A 24,083-nucleotide genomic window follows, 5' to 3' on the forward strand; every position below is an offset into this window, starting at 1 on the left:
ATACATTAATAAGATTATTTTATGTTAATATTTATTTTTATTTATGTGAATTTCTAGAAGAAAAAAAAACATATTTTATGTAAGAATTATGCGAAATTTTTATGAAGGCTTATGCAAATACATTATAGAAATTATGGAGCACTACAATGTGTTACATGAAGAGGGTTGCACTTGCATCCCTGTTTACAGATAAAAGTATTTATTTTGAGTGTGTGTGTACACATATATCAAGTATGATTTGCATAAAAGCTCTTCGACAGCTTTCGAAGGATACGCGCTTAGTGCGTGAACAAACCGTGTAGCTTTCACAGCTCTCAATCAGCTGTTTTCGGTTGATGCAGCTTTTGGGGGCTGGAAAAAAGTGTCAGTAAGCAAACAGGAAGCAGCAAGGAATTGTGAATAAAAACAAAAGTGAGATAAAATTAAGGAAAAATGCATTTGCCATGCCAGCGGCATGTAAAAGTGTATGTAAATTGGCTCTGGAAACAGCGATTCGATAAATGTTGATAACCGCAGCTAGAGAGACAGAGACGCACACCTGGAACAACCTGTAGTTTTTGTCATAGGCAGCATCCACACAATTATCAGTCAAGTGTCATCGTCGCATTATGAAGGTGTATCGCCTGCGTCTGGTCAAATTGCTGTTGCTTGGTTTTATACTGGCAAATATGATATTCTTATATTACACATGGAACACTTTGCTTTGGCGGCGCATAAGTCGAGCCCTTTCCGGTGCAGGCGAAGATCCACAGCCAAGAGCAGAAGGAGTACATGGAGCGAAGCTTTCGCCAAAAGATAAAGCACGCAATGCCAACAAACATATACGCAAGTCTATAACAATTGTATTCTATGGACACTACAACTTCGAGCAGGATTTGCGACCCAGCATAGAGAGGTAATTCAAAGCGACAGCATAAAAGTATGCTACAAAACGTATGCTGAAGAAGCATGTATTAAGGCTGCAGCCTAAAAGTATGCAATCTAATAATACTATTGTTTTTGGTTTTTAGCATTCTCGATGTTATTCCCAACATGCCCATACTCGTGCTGCAGGAGGGCTCTCCAGAGTACGCTTACCCACCAGTTTCTTTCGAGCGCAATTTGACTAACGGCGAGGAGCAGACGGTGCGATTTATGAGTTTGGCTTTCGATGTGCGTCAAACACGTGAGCAACTCAATCCTCTGGCCGCCATACGCACCAAATATGCTCTGCTAATGCCGGACAGTGTGCGTGTGAGCAGCAAAAATCTGCTGCAGAAGATTCTACGTGAGATTAACACGAAATCCCGCATACATGAAGTGCTCAAAAAAGATTCGCAGTCGCAGTCGCAATCGCAGCAGCAACAACCGCCGCAAGTGCAACGAGTAACAGTGGCGCCGGAGGAGATTGTGCGCCATTTACTGTTGGTGCCATTCGCAGGCAATCTAAAGTCGTACAGCAGCTGTGCAAAGCTTAACTTGGACCTGCCTAACTGGACTATGGAGCTAGAGGCACGCAACGACAGCACGCATTGTGACTTGGTAAGCCTATAAATAGACCATTACAGAATAAGAAATAATGCATTCCTTTCCAGTTTCTGCAGAAACATGCGATTTTGTTAGATGTTGCAGTTCTCAGCTCAATGCCGGAGCCCTTTGCCCTGCCGTTTCCGGAAATGCTCTACATGCAGGCAAAGATCGCGAACCTGTCGACGAGCGTCTTTCCGCAATCCTTTATGGAGGGTCGTCGTCTCTTTGCTTCCTTCCATACGAAGCAGCGACGCATGGAGCTGCGACGTCGCCAGTTCCGTGAGATGTATAAGAAACTGCAGATTAAACGTTTAGTTCGGCGGACACACAGGATTGGTGGCAAAACCTCAGCGCGTGAAGGCAACTGGCAGCCACACAGTCCAGTATTCGATGCGCAGTTTTCCTCCTCGAATTTCTCTCTGCCTCTGGTCACAGACATCGATCTCTTCGGCTGCGAACGTACCACCAAATCGTGCATTGGTTCAGTTTATAACAATCGTCCGTTCTACTATTATCTGGGGAAACATACCCCGCCCTGTTGTCTGGACAAACTTAAGACCACCTTCAACCATGTGCTCGATGAGTTCGAGAACGTGGGCATACGATATTGGCTAGACAACTACGCGCTGAAGAGTGCAGTTGAGACAAATCAACTTTCGCCCGATGCCTACGATATTGATATCAGCTTCAATGTGCAAGACTTGGAACGCTCAAATGCCATGAAAAAATCACAGAGCAAACCAACTGTAGATCATGAGGGCTTCTACTGGATAAAGGCCACCGATGGCCACTACTTTCGAGTACAATTCTCCAAAGTCAATCAGGTGGGCGTTAATCTTCTGCCCTACGAAACCAATGGCAATGAAGTCCGGGCCAGTGGCTTCTTCGGCTGGAAGGCGGGTACGTTCTCCTCGGACTATCTGCATCCTATGTCGACGGTGCTTTTCCTGGGCAGAAGCATCATGTGTCCCAACAATGTCTTAGAGTATCTCGAAGCCAAACACATTAAGGTGAAATCCGAAGAAATTGCCATTGATGACGAAGAGGAATAGTTAAATCTTTAGGATTTCATTATAACACAATTTTGGGCCATTAAGTAAAAACATATACTCCCTGTATTCCCCAAATTTCCTTTCTGTACTATATGTGTAATCGTTGAGGTTATGAGTTCCTTTTGTTGTTTTTACATTTATGTTGGCAGTTAGCCTGGATAAGTAGCTCTTTAGCTCTCTAGATCTCTAAGTATTTTACAAATAAGCAACGTTCTCGGAACTACAAATCTACATAAAAATGTGAAATAAAAACCTCTGTACTAATTGGTACTTATTTTAGATTGCCACTTATCGAATAACAATAATACATTATAATCAACTACTTTTAGAATTTCTAGCTGCGAACCGTTGTCGCTGTGTCCTGGATAACTGCGCCCTCTGGTAACTCCCGGACGAGGGAGAGCAGCTTTTCGAGCTTAGAGATTTGCAGTGTGGTTTGGTCAAGATAGAGCTGCTTTTTCGGCGGCTTCACCATAACACGCAGATTGGGAGACAGCTTGAGGGAGGTGGTAACGCCCCTAGAAAATAGAAAGATAAGCTATTCCTTTCAATAAACTAAGCACTCAGAACTTACTTTTCATCGCCTACGACAATGAAGTGTAGTTTCTCATTGAAGGCGATGCGTGTGAGCTTGTTCTTCCTTTTGGGCACAACAGCCTGGACACAGATGGGCTTATATTTGTTCACATTCAGATCGAAGACATGCACTTTGCCCTCTGTGGTGACTGCAGCAAAGACTGTGCTGGAATATGGAGCCCATTTAATGTCACCGACAGCAGAGCCCAAGTCGAATATGAAGAGCGGATCGGGACGCATATCCTCCCAGACTTTGACACGCCAATCTCCACTACAGGAGACAAAAATATTCGAATCGAAGCGATTGAAGTCAATGCGATAGACGGACATATTGTGGGCATTATAGGTCATCAGATACTTGGAGCTAAACAGTGTGCTGCACTTGTAAATGAAACCGCATTCGGTGCCAACCAGAAACACCGTATTATCCGTTGGATGAAACTGCATACAGGAGCCGCCAGTCTTCAGAACCACTCGAGTGCCATCCGGGCCATCGGCCACTTCATTTTCCAGATATAGCGTAATTATGGTGGTAACCCACAACTTATTTTGCATTAGAATCCATTGGAAGACGCAACCATCAGATGAAACCGAAAAGAAGTTAATTTCACCATCGCTCATATCGGGTCCCCATCGGATTTGCCAGACGCACTCGCCGTGTTTACAATTGACGCCCCGAGAAACATACATGGGCTCCTTGCAGCCATCGCGCAGATCATAGACGCAGACATTGCCGTCATACAGACCTAGCACGATTAGGAAAGGATAGCTCGGGTGAATGTCGCAGCACATGACACCACAATCAGTTTGAACTAATGAAAAATATGAATTATATTATTAGAATTAGTACACCAAGAGTAGTTTATCACGGTAACTTACTAATGTAATCGGGAAAGGAAGGATTCTTCACAGTAAATAGACAGAGATAACCCTCGTTGGGCTGCTTCAGGAAGTCGTCTGTAGGGGAAACTGTTAGTTCTAGTAAAAAGTGTCATACATTAAGAATTTGCACTCACGCGAGCCGAAGCACACAGCGAACAAATCATAATAGGCCGGATTAAAGACAATCTCGGTTACATTCATTTTCTTAGTCTTCTCGTACTGAAACTTCCACAGTGGCAACAGATTCCCCTCGCCTTCGCGAAACTCATCAGCTGGGTCCTCCCAGTAGCGATAGTCGTTGCCAATGTCATCGTAAATATTCTGATTGATCATCCGCTCCAGAATCTGCCAGCAACGCAGATACTTGCGATTGAGCATCTCTGCGAGAGCGGTTTTCTTCTTAATGGTCTTCTTGGTAGAACGTCCTCGGACGACAGACGTCCGTCCGCTAATCTTTTGCTGCTCCTCAAAGTCCTCCTGATACGAGTCATAGATGATCCATTGCAGCACAGTGCCTCCGAACTGTGATCGCGGTGGCGGAATTGTTTGCGTGTCCACACTCTGTAAAAGATATCGGAATTAAAGAGAGTTCTAGAGTGTGGGCTTAGCAGCACTTACCCGCTTGGGATTGCAATATGTTAGTGTAGCACGTTCGCAATAATTAAATTGATTGATAAGCTTGCGTTTTTTGCCAGGTGCTGCTGCAGCTTGTTGTCCACCAGCTGGAGCATCCTCATCGTCACCGCCGGGTTCGGTTTCGGTGGCACCTTGATCACCCTCGGTCTGTTTTCCCTCCTCATCCTCCTCCTCTTCTGCTTCTTCTTCTTCAGCTGCACCTTGCTTGCCACCTGCTTCACTTTTCTCATCGTCTTCGCCCTCGCCTTCCCCCTCGCCCTCCTCCTCGCCATCGAGTATAGATTCGCGCTGTTCCACAACGGAATAATTCGGCATAGGCAGCGGATAACCGATCTCATCCGACTCCTCAATCTGCAAACGCGCTTCCTCGGAATCGACGTGCAGCGAATTACCCGGAAAGCTAATTAGGGTCACCGTATTTCCTGGCAATGGGGCAGGCACAAACTCGCCCTCCTTGAAGCTAAACACAACCAAATTGCGAATCACATTTGTATTGGTCGGTGTCAGTACTTTGGTGACTTCCTCGCCTAGCTCCGCATCGGTTAGATCCAGTTGATCATCGGGTTTGATCAATTGACGCGATTTCATCCAGGCATCAAAATCATCGGCATCGCCTCCGCCGCCTCCTTCATTCTTAAGCTTCGATGACCTAGTCTAGTTATAGCAGAAAATATGCATTACAAAACGGATAATAAAGAACTCCTGATTAGCTGGCAGTGTGTATGCAACATTGTTGGAACTAGTGTACATTTGGCTGGGGAGCAGGACACGAGGCAAAAGTGGTTAAAGACTTACCTGTGAGGACATTTGGCATAGCAGTGCTAGGATACTTTATGGGGAATATATCATGCATCAATTGTTCGAATAGATTTGCAAAATGTGCCTTGGTTTTTTTGTGGTGATTGTTTTATTTTTTATTGTTTTCATCTACAATTAAATTAGAATTCCTGCAGCATGCAAACTTCTTGTAATTTAAAGTCTGATAATCACTTGGCAGTCCCCTTAAAGGACGCTTGCCAAAAGAGCAGAGTGCCGGACTTTGGGACTGTCTTTTGGCAAGCGAAAAGACTGCTCGATATTGACATGCTTGATGACAAAGGCAGTTACCTCATCAAGTTGCTGTTGCTCCATCACAGGCAGATCATCAGCACTTTCGGGACAAGGGCAAGCCTCGTCGTCCTCTGGCCTCCCCTCATTGGTGGGGGGAACAGGTGCAGCCTCAGACATTTAGCGAGTAACTAAATAAAAAACTGCACTGTGTATACGCTAAACGATCGAGTGCGGAGCAGACAGCTGAGATCTCTTGGAAGTGATGTGGATAAATCTACTTAAATATATATAGTACACGTATGTTTGTATGTGTATATATAATATATACACAAATGAGTTGATCTACAATATAATTGGATAGGCGCAAAATTAAAATTGAATTTGTTTTGTATTTACAGGAATTGAGAAATTAGCGAAGAACTTGAACTAGGTTTTGTATTTACAAGTTTGATTGGCTTGTTGCTGTTAGCTGTTATTGTTGTTCTTGTTCTACCCACACGCATACAGATACATTTACACAGATGCACACAGATGTACGAGAGTTCTACTTGCGGATTAAAGCAACATCTAGTACTAGTTAAACGGATAGATCAGATAGTACAGTATGTTTACAGCTACAGTGAATACTCATATACCGCCATCGCTTTGTTAGCAAGCTTCCACATCTTGTCAATCTATTATTTCCCCCTGCGATAATCACAAATAATTACAATAGTATTTCGATTATATATATAATTCTATATATCTTCGCCAGATAGAGACGTGAACCCTTTGGAAAGCGCAACACAACTGAGACCTAGGCTAGTACAGCCTCGAGGAAACACTGCCAACGATTCGGAGCGCTTTGAATAATGACTGCAAACGAACCTCATGACGTTCAACTATCAACGCTCAACGTTTGACGAAACTTTCACACAAGAATAACAAAAAAATCTGAAAAGAAAGAACTTTCGACGCTGCCGTCCTAGGAGCGCACGTCATAAGTGAGGATGTGATGCGAGTACTCGTAGCGAGGATTCAATGGGTTCCGAGGGGTGTTGACATTTCCGGCTCAGCCTAGAGTTGGGCGCGTAAATAAACAAATTGCACACAACTCGATTAAAGTTCGTTCATGTGCAAGTGAGTGTGGAGCAGTTGACAACCCAAATACACTGGCAACAAATCAAAGAGAAACTTGGCAAAGCACGCCAATGTAGAAGAAGGCGTATGTAGAGAACATCCTACAGTGAAAACTCTCTCGGCTGGACATCTAACTGCGTAACTTTTACGCGTCCTCTCAAGAGGGGTGAAATTGCGCTATAGAAAATTGTGTAGAGGAATCCTCGTCGAAAATACAGTCCCCTTAAGAGAGGTGTTGTGTATAAAAGTTTTTTTTATTTTGTCATATTAATTTATTTATATCGCAAGAAGTAGAATGCAATAAATATAATATTTTCCGGATGTAATTAAACTATCTGATGGTTCTAGTTTAAAATTCAAATAACATACAAATAATTAACTTTATTCGTTTAAAATAAGTCAGTGCCAATGGACTTCATGAAGAAAATTATCGAATTAATATGTACTATATATAAAAATTACAGATACATTTTTCAATAATTTTGAAATCCCAGATTAAATCATTTTTATTTTTAATTTCTACAAAAATCGTATAGGCAGCATCAGAAGTATTCTAACTCGGTTATTAATTGAAATGATTTCATTAAATTAAAATGAAATAATACAAATAATTTTAACTTGAATTTGTTATCAGTGTAGCGAACTCAAACCCAATTGGAAGACGTGTAAGCGTCAGATACAGTTATATAAATACCCATTCATTTTTATGGCCAACACAAAGGTGAGCAGAGAGTCATATCCCTGACTGATTTATAGACATTTTTAGGGGCAACTATATTCGTAAGGCGACATTGATTGCTATCGACACCCAATAGCCCAATTTGCCAGCTTGCCAATGGCTTAGCCTGGCTAGCCGTCTAGAGGAGCACATAAGTAGGGGGTATACGATGAGCAGGAGTATATGTGAGTAGATGAAGTTGCATCTACCGTGTCTATAAACTGGTAGTGCCATCATCTATTTCAGCGGCACGCACATGCCAACAAGGTACTCGCCTGCGTCCCTTGCCTTTGTCCCCGCTCCCTATACTTGACTCTTGGCAGTCTTTCTGATATATTTTTTGGAGGCTCAGAGTTGCCTTCTTGGCCAAATTGCAAATTATGTTTCGTGACAAAGTTCCATCAGGGCGCCAATAACTTTGGCTACGCTACGTTTCAGCAAACTTATTAAAAAGTAATCGCGAATTTTTAAATAGAATCCCGAAAACGAAGGCCAGAAACCTTCGAGGATTCGCCATGGCCCTAGAACAAGCACAACGCTGTCGGCTCTCAACGAGAACGGACGTTCAGTGTATACTTGGATACGGTTTCCAACTTGCAATAGTGTTTTTGTTCTTATTATTTTTGCTGTGTTTCAATTGGTTCCTCACATTGTTGCATAATTCGTCGGACTTACTGTGATTTCTTACCTTCTTGTGTTTCCCCTCTTTGGTTTTTGGTGCTGCCTGCATCTCGAAGCTGATTTCTTCTTCCCGATTGTAAAGTGCTTAAAATTATTCTTTTGAGTGTGCTGCCGTTTGTTTAACTGCACTTTGTGGTATTTTGGTTAGATAAATACTTTCACTGACTTCAACTGAACGAATTTTTGTGTTTTGTATATCCCAGACTAAACTTTATGTAATTGTGAAATAGAATTCGCCTTGCTTACTGTTCATTTCAATGTTCTCACTGACTTTGTTTGTTTGAGTTACTATAGAAATTTGCTAATGCTCGACCCTAACACGCACTAAGCTCCATTTGCATATCGATTTGGCAAAGACAAAACGCAATAGAAATCATCAAACCCGGTTCCACATAAAGTAATATTTACTTCTGCTTCAGGTTTCATTCAGGAAGTAGCATACATATAACATAAGTTGTCATAAGTTGTCATAAGTTGTCTTAATACTCTTAGTTATTACCCACAGTTTTGATAGTTTTCTATCTTTTGTTTCCTCTTCTCAATACTTTAATTTACGTTGTATATTTCTTCAAATAGTTATGGGAATCTCGCTGTTGTTTTATGAGAAACACATTTTCATTAAACACGAAATATAGATTCCAAATTATTTAGCCATTGCTACTCGTAATTAAAAGTCGTAACTTGCCATATAACTTAGTGAAGTTTTCTAGCTATTAGTTTCTCTTCTTCATTATTTAAGAGAGCGAACTTATATTGTATTTTAAAACTGTTTTTATTAATACTTCCCAGAAAAAAAAATAAAATTGCGAATGGTAATTTGAAGTCCAATCTTCCTCCATAAGTTGTAAATAATCTGTTAACTTATTACCACATACCCCTACAATTGAAGCCATTACATCAGTTTTAATTTTCTTAAATCTCAACATACTTAACAAACTGAAGTTCAACGCTCGCTTGACTCGTAACACAATTGAGTAACTCGCAGCATAGAGTCTGGTCGATAGAAGGCCGTGACTGGGGTCAAACGAGAACTTCGCACCTTTCATTATGGATCGTAGATGGAACCTTGAAAGCAACAATCGAAGTGAATGACAGAGAGATAAGTTCACAAGTTCTGAGTAAATTCCACATGAACGTATTTATTGTAGAGAGTTCAATGGTGTGTTGATTATAGGAGTACATCAGTATCAGTATCAGTATAAATTGTGTATCAAATGAGTACCTATATACTTGACTATATGTAGTATACAAAATTAAGCAGAGAGCGAGTGTATGTATAAGGCCTATGTGTACTGCCTTAGACTCTTCACATATCGCACTGGCACTTCGGGTAGGTAAACGCAGACAAAGAACATCATGGGTCCAAATAATATCATGCAGATCAGCCAGTAAATCAAGCCAATAACTGTAAACGGGTCCATATATGGGCTTCAAGGATTATACTTCAATACAATGCAAGTAGAATGCCAGTTTCGATCAGACAATACGTATACGTAATGTGGTATCAAATCAAGTTGAATGTTTGTGTAAATAAATCAGATTGTATACTTAAATAAATAACTAATATCACTAAACACCGGGTATGAAGATGATGCAACGCGGCAAAAAAACACGTCGGTTACAGCTTCCGATGTCTCTAATAAGATGTGTGCACAAATCCGCTGCAGGTCACTTTAGACGTAAACTTAATGCTATGGCTCTGCTGTTGTTTTACCAGCTGCTTCTGCCGGGTTGTCCTCAAGCTCGCCACCTGCAAAGGAAAGAGAAATTGTTATTTAAGAGAGCTAAATATATAAATTTGTTGTTATTTTATACAATGCCACTCGCTTTCACTTCGCTATGCTATTCAAACAATTGGTGTTCTTGAGATTGCGATTTCTTACCCAATTGCTCACTGCACGTAATCCTGCCCGTTGGTAAACTGCAACTGTTTAAACTGAGCGACTGAATCACGCACTTATAACCAGTAAATGCCCAAGTTGTGTTTATTTTTGGGCAGAACCCGCCCCGCACATTCTAAATATGGGGTTTTACCGCTTTACCGCGTGACGCTCTTGGCAGCTAATTCGATACTGAAGTGGGATTCATGACGGCCAACAGCCCCCTTAATGCTGATTATTTCTCTCACTCTCTCAAACACTACTTATGCGTCTCTCTCGTTCCTTCGTATTCTTTCAGATATGCAGCTTTAAAGCTCCGCTTCAAAGCTTTTGCTTCTGATTTAAACTTATTCGAGCCTAAAGCTGGTGGTATGAAACAATACTGGTATTATTCAAGGCAATAACAATGTGATATATTAGTTGGAAACTGGTTTATCAAAAGTACTCGCATTAGAGAACGTTTGAAAGCTTGCTTCAATTGCTAACCAATTAATATGTTAAATAATACTAGCTTTTAACTCAAATTGTTTACGTTGACCCACACTTATTGTGTCTTTATCGCCTTTTAACAACTAAAAAAATTACAATTTGGGCTGATAAGAAATCAAAATAACTTATTATTATACCAAACATGTATGGCTAGCGACAGGCAAAAGGTAAACAAGTTTAGTACGCTAATATTATAGATAAGATATCTCAAAAAGTTTTAGTCATTTTCATGGTTATTCTACCAATTATTATTGTTTATGGTATCTATAGAGAACTGACAGTTACTTTGTTCCTTTAGAAATAACAATGAGATAATATAATAATATAATAATATAATAGATAGACTAAATAGGAAAAATGTACTATTTTATTTTAGAAAACCTCTAATACCCAATTTCTCTTCTTAACCTCAATACTATTTTACTGATGTTCAACTTACATTATGTAGAAGTAATTATCACTGTCCTTGCGCTTGGCATCGCTACTTGTTGGGTTCCTGATGGTGGAATTCACCGAACCGGGGTCTGTGTGAGCCTGCATGTTCCTATTCCAGTTGTTCCAGCGTCCCTGAGCGCCATTTTGTTGATTGCCGATATTGTTGTCTTTGTTTGGGTTAGCAAAAAACGATCTGACGCTATCCATAGCTGTTGTCGTATGTATGCACAGAATCGATGCGAGGAGAAGAGCGCAAACAAAGATGTCGAGCCTCCGTAGAAAACGCAAATTGATAAAGCTAAAAATATATCAGAAATGATTTGTTTTGTTGTTGTTTCAAATTGAAATTTTAGTGGGCTTGTGCGTGTCGTCAAGTCGTATAAATTGTATATTATATACGAGATTTTATATACTACGTGAATGTTGTTCTTTGCTTGTTTCTAGGTGTGTCTCGTTCTTAGTGATAATGGCGTCGGACGATCACTTTAAATGAATTAATTCTATATGTGCTGGAGTTTCGGGTTCAGTCCGCTTCGGTCACAAACAATTAGGTAAATATTTAATTAATGAAAACTTTTTAGAGAATCTTATCTATCAAGTGCTTGGTAAATGTGTAATGTTTACTTAAAAGAATTCATTCTCGAAGGCCTCCACTGAAGTGATAAGTATGCAATTTATTAATGTACATATGTATATATTATATATTTGTTGTTATATACAAGAGTATGAAAGTAAATAAAAAGCGGAATCAAAACAATATTTCTTAAAGAAATGCGTCTTAAATTGTGATGGCGGGCGGGAGCTATATATCAAGATTAGCACCCATACATAGTCGATCCGTTTAGCTGTATATAGGTACATATTATCAATTAGCACTTGGGCACTTATTAAGTTCAAAACAGTTCAGTTCGCACCACTGCTGATAGCAAATTGACTGCAAAATCAGCAACGAACACGCGCCATATTAACCAATAATTTGATTTGTGAGACGCCACTGGATTGCATAGTCATAGTTTAGTTCGATTTAGTAGACGTGGCACGATTAGACGGCCCTTAAGACATTGAGACTGATAGTGTACGCAGCCTTGGGATTATTATTACAACACGCAAGTAAAAGTTGAGTAACTATGTTACTGTAACAATGCCAAAAAGCGACCTACCTCAATGCCGTTTGTGTTCTATGTATAAATTGATTAATTTATCACTTCGCACTATTCGCTTTTTGATTGTGACGCCCTTTTAAATATATTTAAAATTGGCTTGACACAGTTACAACAACAGCAAGATCTACAGCTACTCCAACACTTCCAATTTCCAATTCCAGTCCGACCGATTCGATCACTAAAACGCCCAGCCTATGCGAACCGTTTTGCACAATGTCTGCGATCGCACTGAACGCAGCACAGCGTCTACCAAAACGAGGCCCGACACGACGTCGACGTCGACGTCGACGCCGACGCTCGGAGCGTAAAGCGACGCCACGCTTCGTTTTGTGGTCGATGGTCGATGCCGGGCGCTCTGTAGTTTTAATCAATTGCGAAGGCGTCACAAAGGCAACACTGAATTTACTGTATCTACCACCACACATACAAGTATGCACATAAATATTTATTACCTACATTTGACTATGTATGCGTGCTTGTACATACATATGTACATACATACAAGTATGTATTTTAAATGCACATGGGTTTCTTTCGAGTCGCTGTCAACAGACATCTGGTGCTGCCTTTTCTGTTTGTATTTTGTTGTCGCTCGTTTATCTGCCCGGTTGAGGCAGTTTTTCTTGTTTGTTTTGATCATTGTTTCTCAGTGAAATACTTACTTACACACAAGTTGTATGTACATAAACTCTATAGGCACTTCCATACACATGTGTAAGGTGTGTTTTAATGTAATGTTAATGAAACACTTTCAAAATACACAGACCATTTGTTTCTTACAAAATGGTTGCTTTCGGGCTCAAGTCCAATAATGGAATGGAGTATTTTATTTTTGGAAAATATGGATACACATTTACAGGCCTCTAAATTATACTTAAAATAATGTAAATGGCCATAACCCAAATATTATCAGTACCATTGATTATAGTATAAAATGCATTAAAATACACTCTGTTGCTTGTCTTCTTGAAGGCGTCTCAATGCATTGCCAGGGTTTCCTACCCGGAACTTCTTTGTTCAGTTGCCAAAATGTCTATTCATTCCTACATAGTATATTTTTGTATACTAAGTATGTATCTGGTACATATACATACATATGTACAAACATATATATATATCTGCTGTGTATGAACAAAAATAATACTCTTTTGTTTGATTGCCAAGCAGATTAATATACGCCCATAACATACATATAATATTATGTTTAAATGTGTGCAAAACTACAGGCACACATATTATGTACATATGTATGTGTATATGTATGTATGTATGTGTTAATTTAATTTGAATACCTAGTATATTAATACCTGTCCCACTGTCAGCGTTGTAAGTTGCCCTCACTTCCGCAACCTTCTTTCTACTCCACTGTGTTGTATTCTGGCGCTCCGTTTGCTTTGATAAGGTGAATGCATTTTTACAACTACTCATACAATTTTACAATCGTTCACGCGCTGCGTCTACTCAGTGGACTTTGAACTCAACAGTTTGTCTCATGCTTGCTGAATACGCTCTATGCATGTATGTATGTATATATGTGTAATACACAAATAAACAAAGAAACTCACAAATAAATATTATAAGTGTATGTATGTATGTATCTTCGTTACATGCATATTGAAATATATTTACACATTTACACACATATTTCGAAAAATATATATATGTATAGTATGCATGAGAGCTTATTGATAAGTAGACTTGTTTGAATGACAGTTTACGACGAAAACTTTACGTAGTGATGAATACTTACACACACATTTATACTTATATACATAAGTACAAATAGTCAGTATGTAATAAATGCTTACGATCGACCATTCCACTACAAAAGATTTGAGTCAAGTTGTTTGTCTTTATACTCTACTAATAAAAGTAATAACACTTTAATTTAATAAAATTGTATAATGTGTATCAACATGTGACACTCTCAATTGGTATTCAGGGCATTTCAGCAGAGAGTTCAAATCAATTTAATGTTGATATCAACAATATGGTATAAAAACCAAAATATTGAAATTTTCTTTACCCTTTAAAAACATAACTGACAATTTAAAATAACTTTGTGCTAAATATAGCAACGTGCAAGTAAAGTTTATTCAGTTGTTAACAATTCACATAAAAAACGACTTCCTCGATTTAGACACAACGGACCAATTAATGTTTTCTATTACATACTTTCGGGATGAAAAGTATATAATAATATTTTGTAGTATATTTTTAGGCTGCGAGAAACTATCATAAGATGCTGAACCCTTTCTTTTTTCAAAACATTCTAGGCAGATGTGGTTAGTATAGCATTGTAAATATTTATTACAAAGTTCTCATTTCTTTTTTACAAATGCTGCAGACAATTTTGCATGCTGCAGGTCCCCCTACACCGACTCTGTGGTAGACTTTTGCGGCTTCTTCAGGCATACGATTTCTTCCCAAACCTTTGTTTTTGGTCTGACGATTTTTTGGCTCACTCTCCACACAGCAACAGAGCAGAAAGCTAAGTGGAACCGCCTCCCCTTCCTCTAACGTTTGAGGCAGATTCTTGCCTCGTGTTTCAGGCAGAAAAAGACTCGCGAAGCCACCTACAATGAGCAACGCTCCCATCACAATCAGCGGCAGCACCAGCATTTGTTGACCCTGCAAGGAACGAAAAAGAGAAACAGGTTAATTGATGGGAAAGCTAGAACACTTGTACTCACCATATGGTTAATTATGGGTATAATTATGGGCCCAGTCATGGCCACCACGGAACTGAAGCTCATGCCGAGACCCCGCACTACGGTCGGATATAACTCAGATGCAAGCAGCGGCAATACAACAAATGCCGAGGAAATTCCCATTTTTCCAATGCAGTATAGAAGCAACATCACATCCGCCTGCTGCTGATACAGCAGAGTCGCCACACAGGCCACGCCACCAACCAACATGGAAATAAACAGAATCCAACGACGTCCGAAATAGCTCAACCCTGGCCAAAGCAACAAGTAAGTGGGCAACTCTACAGCACCAGCCAGAAAGAAGTTCCAAATCTCGTCCCCGCCAAGTGCCGGAGCATAGTAACTGAGTCCCACATAGACACTGGTATTGGCAAACCAGATCAGCGTCACAATAAGCGTCTTTCTGCGCATGTTGGTCCCACGAAACAGATCCAAGATGCCATAGTGCACTGTCTCCGCCGGCTGCTTGATGTGCAATCGTTCATAGAGACGTTCCATAAAATCGCGGGTGACGTGGACTCCATTCACACGCGCCATGACCTTGAGAATCCTGGCAGCTCGCTTCGGTTGTCCCACAGCAATCAGCCAGCGCGGTGACTCGGGCAACACAAAGAAGCAGGAGAAGAGCATGAGGAGGGGTAGGGAAACAGCCAGGGTTAGATAGCGCCAGTCGCGCACCAAGTAAACGACGCCCTTTATAAAGAAGTTTTGAAATTTTTTAAAGGACTCAATAGAATTAAGAGCGTTCACTCCATTAGGAAACATTATTATTATGCATTTCAATATCTGTTCCTAACTTGTTCTGCCTAATTTCTCATAAAACTTCCTTCGATATTGCTATTGAATACGATAGCATTTTTAGTGTCAATGAAAGAGGTCTTTAATAAGAGGACAGACGGATATAGATATTTTATCGATTTATCGACGAATACTTACCGCTAACAGTACCAGACCCAGCGAGTAGGCAATGTTGGATACTATGGTGCAAAAAACGCGACGTTCGGGACCCACCAGCTCAATGGCTAGAACGTATGGACTGGCAAGAATGGCGGGCACAGTGAGACCCACAATAAAGCGTAGACCCAGCCAAGAGTAATAGTTCCAGGCAAAGGCACTGGCTGCACAGGCAATGATCTCCAGCAATAGATATGCATAGAAGGAGGGACGTCGACCCCAAAGGTCTACCAAATAGCCAAACACATAGTTGCCAATAAGGCCGCCCAGTCCAAAGAGCACCAATGCCAATGTTACATAGTAACTTTTATCGCAGACTAAATTCCACTGTAAGAAAAGATTGTAAAGATGGTAAAGAAGTTACTTGCGGAGCATGTGTGAACGCACCTCCTGAACAACTGTGCTGGGATACATGGATTTGTCGTAGTGCCAGCCATGCTGACAGGACACCACAGCGTCTTGATCCAATCTTAACAGCTTAGAAGACTGCTCTCGCTGCAGCTCGTAGGGTGTGCGGTACTCCAGATATCGTACCTACCAAGTGTCGATCAAAACAAATAAAATATTGTTAAAAGTCGTTTAATTGATAATCCAAATTATTGTGGCATTCAACCAATAAAATAAATACATATGTATGTATGTTGGACGAAATTGAAGTTGGTCATGTTGAACTGCTTGCATACTACTTGCTTGCAGCACTTAAACTGCTTGCTTGCAGCACTTAAACTGCTTGCTTGCAGTTCTGTATATACTGCTTAATTCTCAAATGTGCTGGGCAGCACTGGCAGACGTTACATTTTAAACACACGAGGTAAAATGCGTTAGACATGTATGTATGTATGTATTATATTAAGTAGTCTGACTATTAAACATTATTTGAAAACCACACAGAACACAGTATCACGCTGAATAATGCGAAACATTGTTGAAACGTTGCACTTGATTAAATATGCCAATCGATGCCTTATCTTAAGAACCTAGTTACTTATTTCAAGGGGACAAACTACTCAAAGATAGTATTTGATTGTGATTCATTTACACTTTCCAATCGGGCTGGATACGTTTGAAACGTTTATCAAAACGCATGAAACTGACTCACATAGTATAATAACTATACATATGTATGTACATATATATTATTTAAGATTGACGCACCATTTCACTGTAGTTGCGAGAAAACATCGAGCACTCCGCAAAGTCACCGTGTTTGTTCCGCGGAATGCTGAGATTCTTCACGAGCTGTATGTAATCCTGAGTCCATGGCTCAAGCTCTGGTATGCGACACCAATGCTGTGGCGTGGCTGCAATGAACAGCTGACTACGAAAGCAAAAAGAATTGCTGGCAAAATTGTGCAAAATGCTGCAGGTGGAGCAAAGCAAACCTGTAGGCGTGAAAGGCGCAGGGCAACGCAGCCGGCAGCAGCACGGAGCAGATGATGATCTTCTGATAGAGACCGAATGCGCCTACCTCCTTAAGTACTTCATCGAAATCCATGGCTCACCCCGCGTTAGTTCTGCACCCGAATCAGATGCGCGCACAACTGATCGATGCGAGGGGCCTTGTGGCACTTGCAGCCCAGAAATGGAGGTGTCTTCTCCACCATCCTCCATCCTCCATGCTCCATGCCATGCTACGCCACACGGCCCAATCTCAATTGGACATAATTACATTACGGCCTTTCGTGTGTGTTTTAATTAATTGGACACCGCTGCGTGGAGCAGGGTCGCAATGAGATGCATCGTAAATCCAACGGCAGTGAGATTGGATAGCTGGCTGGGAACATGTGAACATTGAACAAATACAGTCGTCATAGTCATCGTTTGCCGGTCACTTGTGAGTGTATTTCTTGGACAACACAGAAAAAAGCAGAAACCAGAAACACGTAATCTCAGTTTAGGTTATATAATAATAAATATTCTAGATGGTGCGACAACAATTGACACCTTCAGACTACGATCTACAGACTACGCTATTACTAAGCGTATACTAGACTAGTCTTAGCATCTATTGGAAGACTAATTTAGTTGCGCGACAGCCCAATGATGGTGAGGATGTACATGAAAATGTTGACGATATCCAGATACAGATTGAGTGCGGCAAAGACGTATTCCTCGGGACTGATGGAATACTTGTGATTGCCACCCATCATCAGCTGGGTATCGTAGACCAGGTAAACGGAGAAGAGAATTGCTCCCAGCGAGGCGTAGACGAGGCCAATGATCACACCGGGAACAATGATGGCAATGATGCCAAAGATAATGAAGACCACCAGGCAGGCGACCAACACACCACCGCACATTGTAAAATCCCACTTGGTCTGCAGGGCGAACAGCGTTAATCCCAGGCTGACGGCAGCCGTGATGCCCACGGCCATCATCACTTCCTTGGCCTCGTATTGACCGGCAATCATGCCCAGCAGGAAGGCCTCAGCTAGCGTGAAGAGGAACAGAAAGATGAAGTTGATCGGTGTTTTCCGACGTGGAGCCTCGCAGCAAGCCATGCTGATCATGGTTACTATTAGCACGCCCTGCAAACATTAAGAAATATTATTATAGGGATATCGGAGGATTAGTTTTAATGGAAATCTTACCAGAGCAATCCAGACGATCGCTGGGTTTCGTTGAACCCATTCTTGAGAACCCTTGGAGAAGGTGAACACACAAACGATGCCAAAGGTGATGAGCAGTTGAGTCTGAAAAAAATTAGCAATATTAAGGGACTTCCTGGATTTATTAAGTATACGCCACACCTACCATCAGAATGAGGTAAACCTTGCGTATGAATCCTTTGCGAATGCTTTGATCGTCAAAGGCGAAACTCTTGTCCGCCTCGGGGTCTCCATAGACGCCATTGTTGTCACCTGCAATGAGACAAGTGTCGAGTTTAGTGAAAGGGAAATTGCTGATGTGCAATAAAACAGCTTAACCGTATTGAAAATGTGTGTTGCTCATGGTTTTTCGTTAGTCTCGAATTGTTTTCCGCTATTTTTAGTCTAAGTGTCTGAGTCGTTTGGCTAATGGGAATTGCCTGAAACCTCTTTCACTTGCCTGCAGATTAGCCACTTGCTATCGCCACGACCACAATGAAATCACATTGATAACCAGCTTGGAGCAAAGAGTGAGGTAGGGTATATGAGTGTGCTTATATGCATGCAGTTCCTACTGGTATTGGTGACTCCTGATAACGCGTCACTGCAGACTCAGATACGACGCACCTGTGCTCTATATACATACTACTGCCAATCGATGTGATACTACGTACATTATGTAAACCACAATGTGATTCACTTTTGTCTTATCGAATTGTTAATGATAGGGATAATGTTGAAATATATGTATGTGTTGTATATCAGCAAATACCTAGGAAAAAGGTTTGTAGTTTGTGGAATTTATGAGGTGAGTTTGCAGTAAGGAAGTTCATCAAAACAGTCCTAAAAACCATTATACATAAGCTAACATATCTTTGCTCTATATACAGTAATACAAGCTTGTATATTTCGTATTTATCTTATCTTCAGCACACTCTTTTTTACAACTCACCTTGCTGGTATTGGTACATTTTATAGCTTTCTTTTTTCCTTTTTTGCTTTTATTGTGCTCGAAGTCGAGTCGCTTTAAATCACACGCACTGCTGGAAGCTACCGAATAAAACTGGCAGAGCTGGACACAAATACTAGGTGGGGATAGCCACAAGTTCCAAATATTTGGTAGTCTCACACTTATCGTCAGATAAGAAAGTAACCTCAATGCTTGTATGATAATGATACGTGTTTATAAATACAACTACAAGTACAACTATCTATTTTGTGCTTGTGATTGTGCTGTGGCTGTTAACTAATCCAACACTGGCAACAGTTGACTGTTGACTCTTGCAACTTTGCTAGTTTACTCCCAACTGAACCGAAGCAAGCAGCCGGCAGTCGCCAACGCCCCAAAGGGGAAGACCTACAAAGGCAGACTAAAGAAACCACATATGCATCATATGCATATGCATCACCCTCACCAGCATAGTGCATTCATAGTTGATTCACTGAGAGAGCGAGATGCAGTTCAGTTTGTGATTTATTTAATAAATAAATAGATTTGCTTTATTGTTGACTTTTTACCACAGTGACGTTGCACAATAAGTATGTATATTTAATTATTGAGGGATTCCTGATACATCTGCACTTTACGTATGTATTTGACATATTAATTGCTTAACAACTGCAGGCGACAACCTGCTTCGTGTCCTTCTCATATATAAGTATGTATGTATATTGTATATAGTAAATAATTTGTATAATGCATATTTTCATTTATTTATGCTGTTATTTAGTTTTAGTTGTTTGCATGTAGTTCGGATGTATGTGGTAGTATTTGGTTTGGATCATCAATTATTTATCAGGTATACAGAAGTCATAAGAACAATTTTGAAGAACATAACAAATCAAGTTAATCAACATAAAATTAGTGCATTCGTATGCATAACAATGTGACAATTTTGTATACATTTCACCTTAAGCTTATTACTCTCTACACTCTTATAAGGAATAAGGAAAATACCAACGCAACAAAAGATCTGTACTAAATAATGATAATTGTTATTATCAACAAAGAATCTCTAGCTGCACACAATACACCGTAAACGCTTTCTTCGACTCGTAATTGAGATTATGTGATTATGAGTAATACATGTTTAACTTGAGTAAAGAGCAATATTAATAAGCTGGATTCTTTCTGATTTTCGATTTCGATTTTTGCCATTAAATAAACGTATATACGGGTCTTTGGGCGCGGGTTTAGTCCCGCGAAGCCCCAATAATTGTTAGAATGTATATGAAGATGTTGACCACATCCAAGTAGAGATTCAGAGCAGCAAAGATGTACTCCTCAGGACTAATGGAATACTTGTGATCGCCGCCCATCATCAACTGCGTATCGTATATGAGATACACGGAGAACAGCAAGGCCCCAAACGATGCATAGACAAGCGTTATGATTTTGCCCTTGAAGAAGATAGCAACGATTCCAAAGATCATAAAGACGACCATGCAAGCCAGCAATATTCCGCCCATCATGGTGAAGTCCACCTTTGTTTGCATTGCAAAGAGCGTCAAGGCGAGACAAACAGCAGCCGTTATTCCCACTGCCATTAGTACCTGCAATAAAAACAAGTTTAGAAATTGTCTACCGAGTTGACAGATCAGAAAACAGGACTTACCTCTGTTGGAGCATAGCGACTGGCTGAAACGCCTAAAAGGAATGATTGCGCTATTGTGAATAACCCTAAGAATATGAAGTTCGTCGGTGTTTGGCGTCGCACACTCTCGCAGCAAGCCATGCAAATCATTGTCACAAGCAAGACGGCAAGAGCAACCCAAAACAGCCACGAATTTTTAGCAGCGAATCTTCTAGTTCCTTCGTGAAAAACGAATAGCGCAACAGCTCCAAAAGTAACGACCAGTTGACCCTGCGATGGAAAACCATTAACATTAGAGGTATTAAAACAGTCAAATATCCATTGAAGACATACCATTAGAATAATATAGACTTTGCGTATGAAACCACGTCGAATACTCTGATCGTCGAATGAAAAGTTCTTTGGTTGCTCGGGATCATCGTAGGCCCCATAGCCAGCCGATGGAGGTGGTTGAACAAAGCCGGGCTGAGGTGCATAGCCACCGGGTGGTGGGCCTTGACCATACGGATCCTGGCCGTAACCTCCCTGTGGATAGGCTTGACCGCCGCCCTGGCCATAGGGCGGATAGCCTTGCGGTGGGCCGCCGCCATAGCCTCCTTGTGGTGGATAACCGCCACCTTGCGGCGGGTAGCCGCCCCCTTGCGGTGGATAACCGCCGCCATAGTTGTACTGCTGATTGGGATCTGTGGGAGATGACAAACGTTAGCTTCTTATGTCTATGACTTAACTCATGCATTCCAACGGACTAAAATATGAATGTACTTAGATAGAAAATATAATTGAAAAACATCTACCAATTATTACAACGTCCTAAAACTTAAAATAGCTAATGCGACTAGTACACAGCTTGGGAATAATATTTAAATCATATACCAAATGACACTCGCACTCCAATAAAATTGTAAATGCGGTTAAACATTACATTACAAGCTTTAAATACAGAGCTCGTTAAACTTGAAAGAATTATAAATGAGTTATAAATTTCGATAAAATATACATTTTTGCCCTATTCACTGAAACATGTATTCTACAATACATATACATATACTTATCGCATAATACGAGATTTTCCAGGAAAGTGACCTCGGTATTAAGCGAGATGCAAGTCAAATTTTAATTTCAACATTTTTCGGTGAAATGAATCTTGATACATTTTTGTTTGCCATTCTACGCTCGAATTAATAAATATGCTGGTTCGTTAAATTTTTGATGATCCAATCAAACCGGTTTGGCGAAAGAGAGTTTAAATAGAAATGCAATTTTTCTCTGAAAAAAACTAACGTCAATCGATTTAAGGTTCAGTCTCGTATTAAATTGATCATTGTTTACATGAACTTCCTAGATAAGCAATCTCTGCCACAGTAACTTACTCTCTTTATTTTCTTTCTCTACAGCTACAGGCTCCATTGCTGTGTTGTTATCTCAAGATGTGTACTAGTCAAAGGTGAGAACACTAATGACACGAGTAGTCGAAATTTTTTCGTACAGAACATGTTACTTATATAAATGAATGTCAATGCAAATATTCGACCGGTCTAAATCCGGTTTCAAAACAAATGAAAAATCGAAGAATCGGTGCTAAATGCAATCCCAGTTAGAAACTCTTAAAAAACATATAAACAAATCTATATAATATGAAATAAAGTACTTAGAGCAGACTTGAGAAACACAAGCTCTGTTTTCTTACAATTGTACAAATATGACTCAATTATTGCGCGAACTTAAGCGATAAGAGACCGTTGAGAGCAAGCAAAACAGTAATATGGTAGAAATAATTAATGAAAATATGTAACATACAAAGCGTCTTAACAAAAGCATGCGAAACGTAACAAAACAAGAAGCTAAGTCTTAACAGTTATATTCAATCAAATTATAAGTCAAAATAAAGTAAACCTTGATATTGAGGATATTGAGGGACACTTTGCCACGACATATTGTTGCTGTTGTTGATTTTGTCTCTTAAGCTCAACTGAACTGAACGATCTGCTCCTACAGATAGCTATAAGAGACCACTGAATAAGTATTTGACTGCAATAGACCCAAGAACCCAAAGAGAACAATTTATTAGTACAGTCGGTCTATTGGAATCTTACCGTGCATTTCGTTGTCCTTAGCTTATAGTTTTCGGTAACCCAACAAACACTATAATTGGTAATTTACCTAGAAAAGAAGAAAGTGTTTAGCCAAATGAACTCTTATAATATTCGTATTTGTTTTGCTAATTAACTTAAATCTGAAACCAAAACGAAACCAACCGGTTGAATTCTTACTGCGAATGTTTTCATAGCGGATATAAGATATTATGAATGTGTCGCGCGATATGCGTGGTTTGTTGGGTAAACATGACGTATGTATGGTGGAATGATACAGATGTGCTGACATGTACAAACAGACATACAAATGTATACAAATATACAAATGGGATGAATAACTTATGTACACATTTGCAAGTGTGAAATTGTACGCGTGACAAGTTATATATGTCGATTAACTAGATGCGCTATGGTGCACAAGAATATCCATTATTTAATTTAATATGCATATTAACATCGAATTATACCGTTGTTTAAGGCAAGGGAAATTAAACGCTGGTGACTCACTCTTATCGGACCACTTAAGTAATTAATTGGGGAAGAACAAGAATTACAACCTTCGTCACAATTGATTAACACTTAGAAGCGAGAGTGTTCTAAATATAGCGTAATGGTTGCAGAATCTTACCTTCTGGAGTGCACAAAAACACAAAACAAACAATTATTATTCTCCCTTCACCAAGTGACTTTTCTGGAAAACTGTGTCTCTTTCTTGGAGATGTAATATGCCATCGATATAATTTGGCGGCCGTCAGTCGATATATCGTTATACGCCTGGTACGCAGTTTATTTCAAATTGTATGCAATAAATTTAAAGAAAATATTTTTATATATTCTACAAATTCAATTTTAATTAATAATATTTCAAATTCGATCGGTTAATAACATTATACTTGCATTTATAAGCCTATATTGAATTGTTATACAAATTATCGTAGCCTGCTTTCATAAAC

At 40.0% G+C, this 24,083-nt stretch overlaps 6 protein-coding genes across 13 annotated transcripts; 1 reads left to right on the top strand and 5 right to left on the bottom strand.

The window, feature by feature from the left end:
* Positions 1-382: 382 nt before the first annotated feature.
* LOC117569909 (ribitol 5-phosphate transferase FKRP) lies at positions 383-2,752 on the top strand. The gene is made up of 3 exons (XM_034251248.2): positions 383-895; positions 1,011-1,521; positions 1,575-2,752. Exons 1-3 carry the CDS (start codon positions 609-611, stop codon positions 2,559-2,561), a joined length of 1,785 nt encoding a protein of 594 aa, XP_034107139.1. The 5' UTR covers positions 383-608; the 3' UTR covers positions 2,562-2,752.
* Positions 2,753-2,822: 70 nt separating this feature from the next.
* LOC117569907 (dynein intermediate chain 2, ciliary) lies at positions 2,823-8,475 on the bottom strand. Its single transcript, XM_034251247.2, has 6 exons — positions 8,231-8,475; positions 4,638-5,309; positions 4,154-4,580; positions 4,017-4,094; positions 3,136-3,949; positions 2,823-3,079 (listed from the first exon to the last, which is right to left on the bottom strand). The coding sequence occupies exons 1-6, from the start codon at positions 8,270-8,272 to the stop codon at positions 2,896-2,898; spliced, it is 2,217 nt and encodes a 738-aa protein (XP_034107138.1). The 5' UTR covers positions 8,273-8,475; the 3' UTR covers positions 2,823-2,895.
* An 867-nt stretch (positions 8,476-9,342) lies between these two features.
* Positions 9,343-12,430, bottom strand: LOC117570416 (uncharacterized). Of its 3 annotated transcripts, none has more exons than XM_034252043.2 (3): positions 12,188-12,430; positions 11,032-11,325; positions 9,343-9,973 (listed from the first exon to the last, which is right to left on the bottom strand). In XM_034252043.2, the coding sequence occupies exon 3, from the start codon at positions 9,642-9,644 to the stop codon at positions 9,507-9,509; it is 138 nt and encodes a 45-aa protein (XP_034107934.1). In that variant the 5' UTR covers positions 9,645-9,973; positions 11,032-11,325; positions 12,188-12,430; the 3' UTR covers positions 9,343-9,506. The 3 variants fall into 3 exon arrangements, with proteins under 3 accessions (XP_034107934.1, XP_034107935.1, XP_051860154.1); XM_052004194.1 differs by having other exon boundaries at positions 9,525-9,973; positions 12,188-12,427; XM_034252044.2 differs by lacking the exons at positions 11,032-11,325; positions 12,188-12,430 and adding an exon at positions 10,107-10,278.
* A 1,886-nt stretch (positions 12,431-14,316) lies between these two features.
* On the bottom strand, positions 14,317-17,653 carry LOC117566821 (beta-alanine transporter). Its single transcript, XM_034246384.2, has 6 exons — positions 17,238-17,653; positions 17,011-17,173; positions 16,243-16,389; positions 15,838-16,182; positions 14,884-15,594; positions 14,317-14,821 (listed from the first exon to the last, which is right to left on the bottom strand). The coding sequence occupies exons 1-6, from the start codon at positions 17,348-17,350 to the stop codon at positions 14,501-14,503; spliced, it is 1,800 nt and encodes a 599-aa protein (XP_034102275.1). The 5' UTR covers positions 17,351-17,653; the 3' UTR covers positions 14,317-14,500.
* Positions 17,654-17,744: 91 nt separating this feature from the next.
* On the bottom strand, positions 17,745-19,797 carry LOC117566825 (protein lifeguard 2). Of its 2 annotated transcripts, none has more exons than XM_034246390.2 (4): positions 19,396-19,797; positions 18,610-18,716; positions 18,447-18,548; positions 17,745-18,383 (listed from the first exon to the last, which is right to left on the bottom strand). In XM_034246390.2, the coding sequence occupies exons 1-4, from the start codon at positions 19,412-19,414 to the stop codon at positions 17,877-17,879; spliced, it is 735 nt and encodes a 244-aa protein (XP_034102281.1). In that variant the 5' UTR covers positions 19,415-19,797; the 3' UTR covers positions 17,745-17,876. The 2 variants fall into 2 exon arrangements, with proteins under 2 accessions (XP_034102281.1, XP_034102280.1); XM_034246389.2 differs by lacking the exon at positions 19,396-19,797 and adding an exon at positions 18,783-18,893.
* Positions 19,798-19,899: 102 nt separating this feature from the next.
* Positions 19,900-23,984, bottom strand: LOC117566823 (protein lifeguard 1). 5 transcript variants are annotated; one of them, XM_034246387.2, is made up of 6 exons: positions 23,759-23,983; positions 23,131-23,197; positions 22,931-23,065; positions 21,371-21,720; positions 21,059-21,307; positions 19,900-20,996 (listed from the first exon to the last, which is right to left on the bottom strand). In XM_034246387.2, the coding sequence occupies exons 3-6, from the start codon at positions 22,968-22,970 to the stop codon at positions 20,637-20,639; spliced, it is 999 nt and encodes a 332-aa protein (XP_034102278.1). In that variant the 5' UTR covers positions 22,971-23,065; positions 23,131-23,197; positions 23,759-23,983; the 3' UTR covers positions 19,900-20,636. The 5 variants fall into 5 exon arrangements, with proteins under 5 accessions (XP_034102278.1, XP_034102279.1, XP_051861028.1 ...); XM_034246388.2 differs by lacking the exon at positions 22,931-23,065 and having other exon boundaries at positions 23,759-23,984; XM_052005068.1 differs by lacking the exon at positions 22,931-23,065 and having other exon boundaries at positions 23,131-23,182; positions 23,756-23,984.
* Between the last annotated feature and the right edge of the window lie 99 nt (positions 23,985-24,083).

This window comes from Drosophila albomicans, chromosome 3, assembly GCF_009650485.2.
Source record: "Drosophila albomicans strain 15112-1751.03 chromosome 3, ASM965048v2, whole genome shotgun sequence".
Lineage (NCBI taxonomy): Eukaryota > Metazoa > Arthropoda > Insecta > Diptera > Drosophilidae > Drosophila > Drosophila albomicans.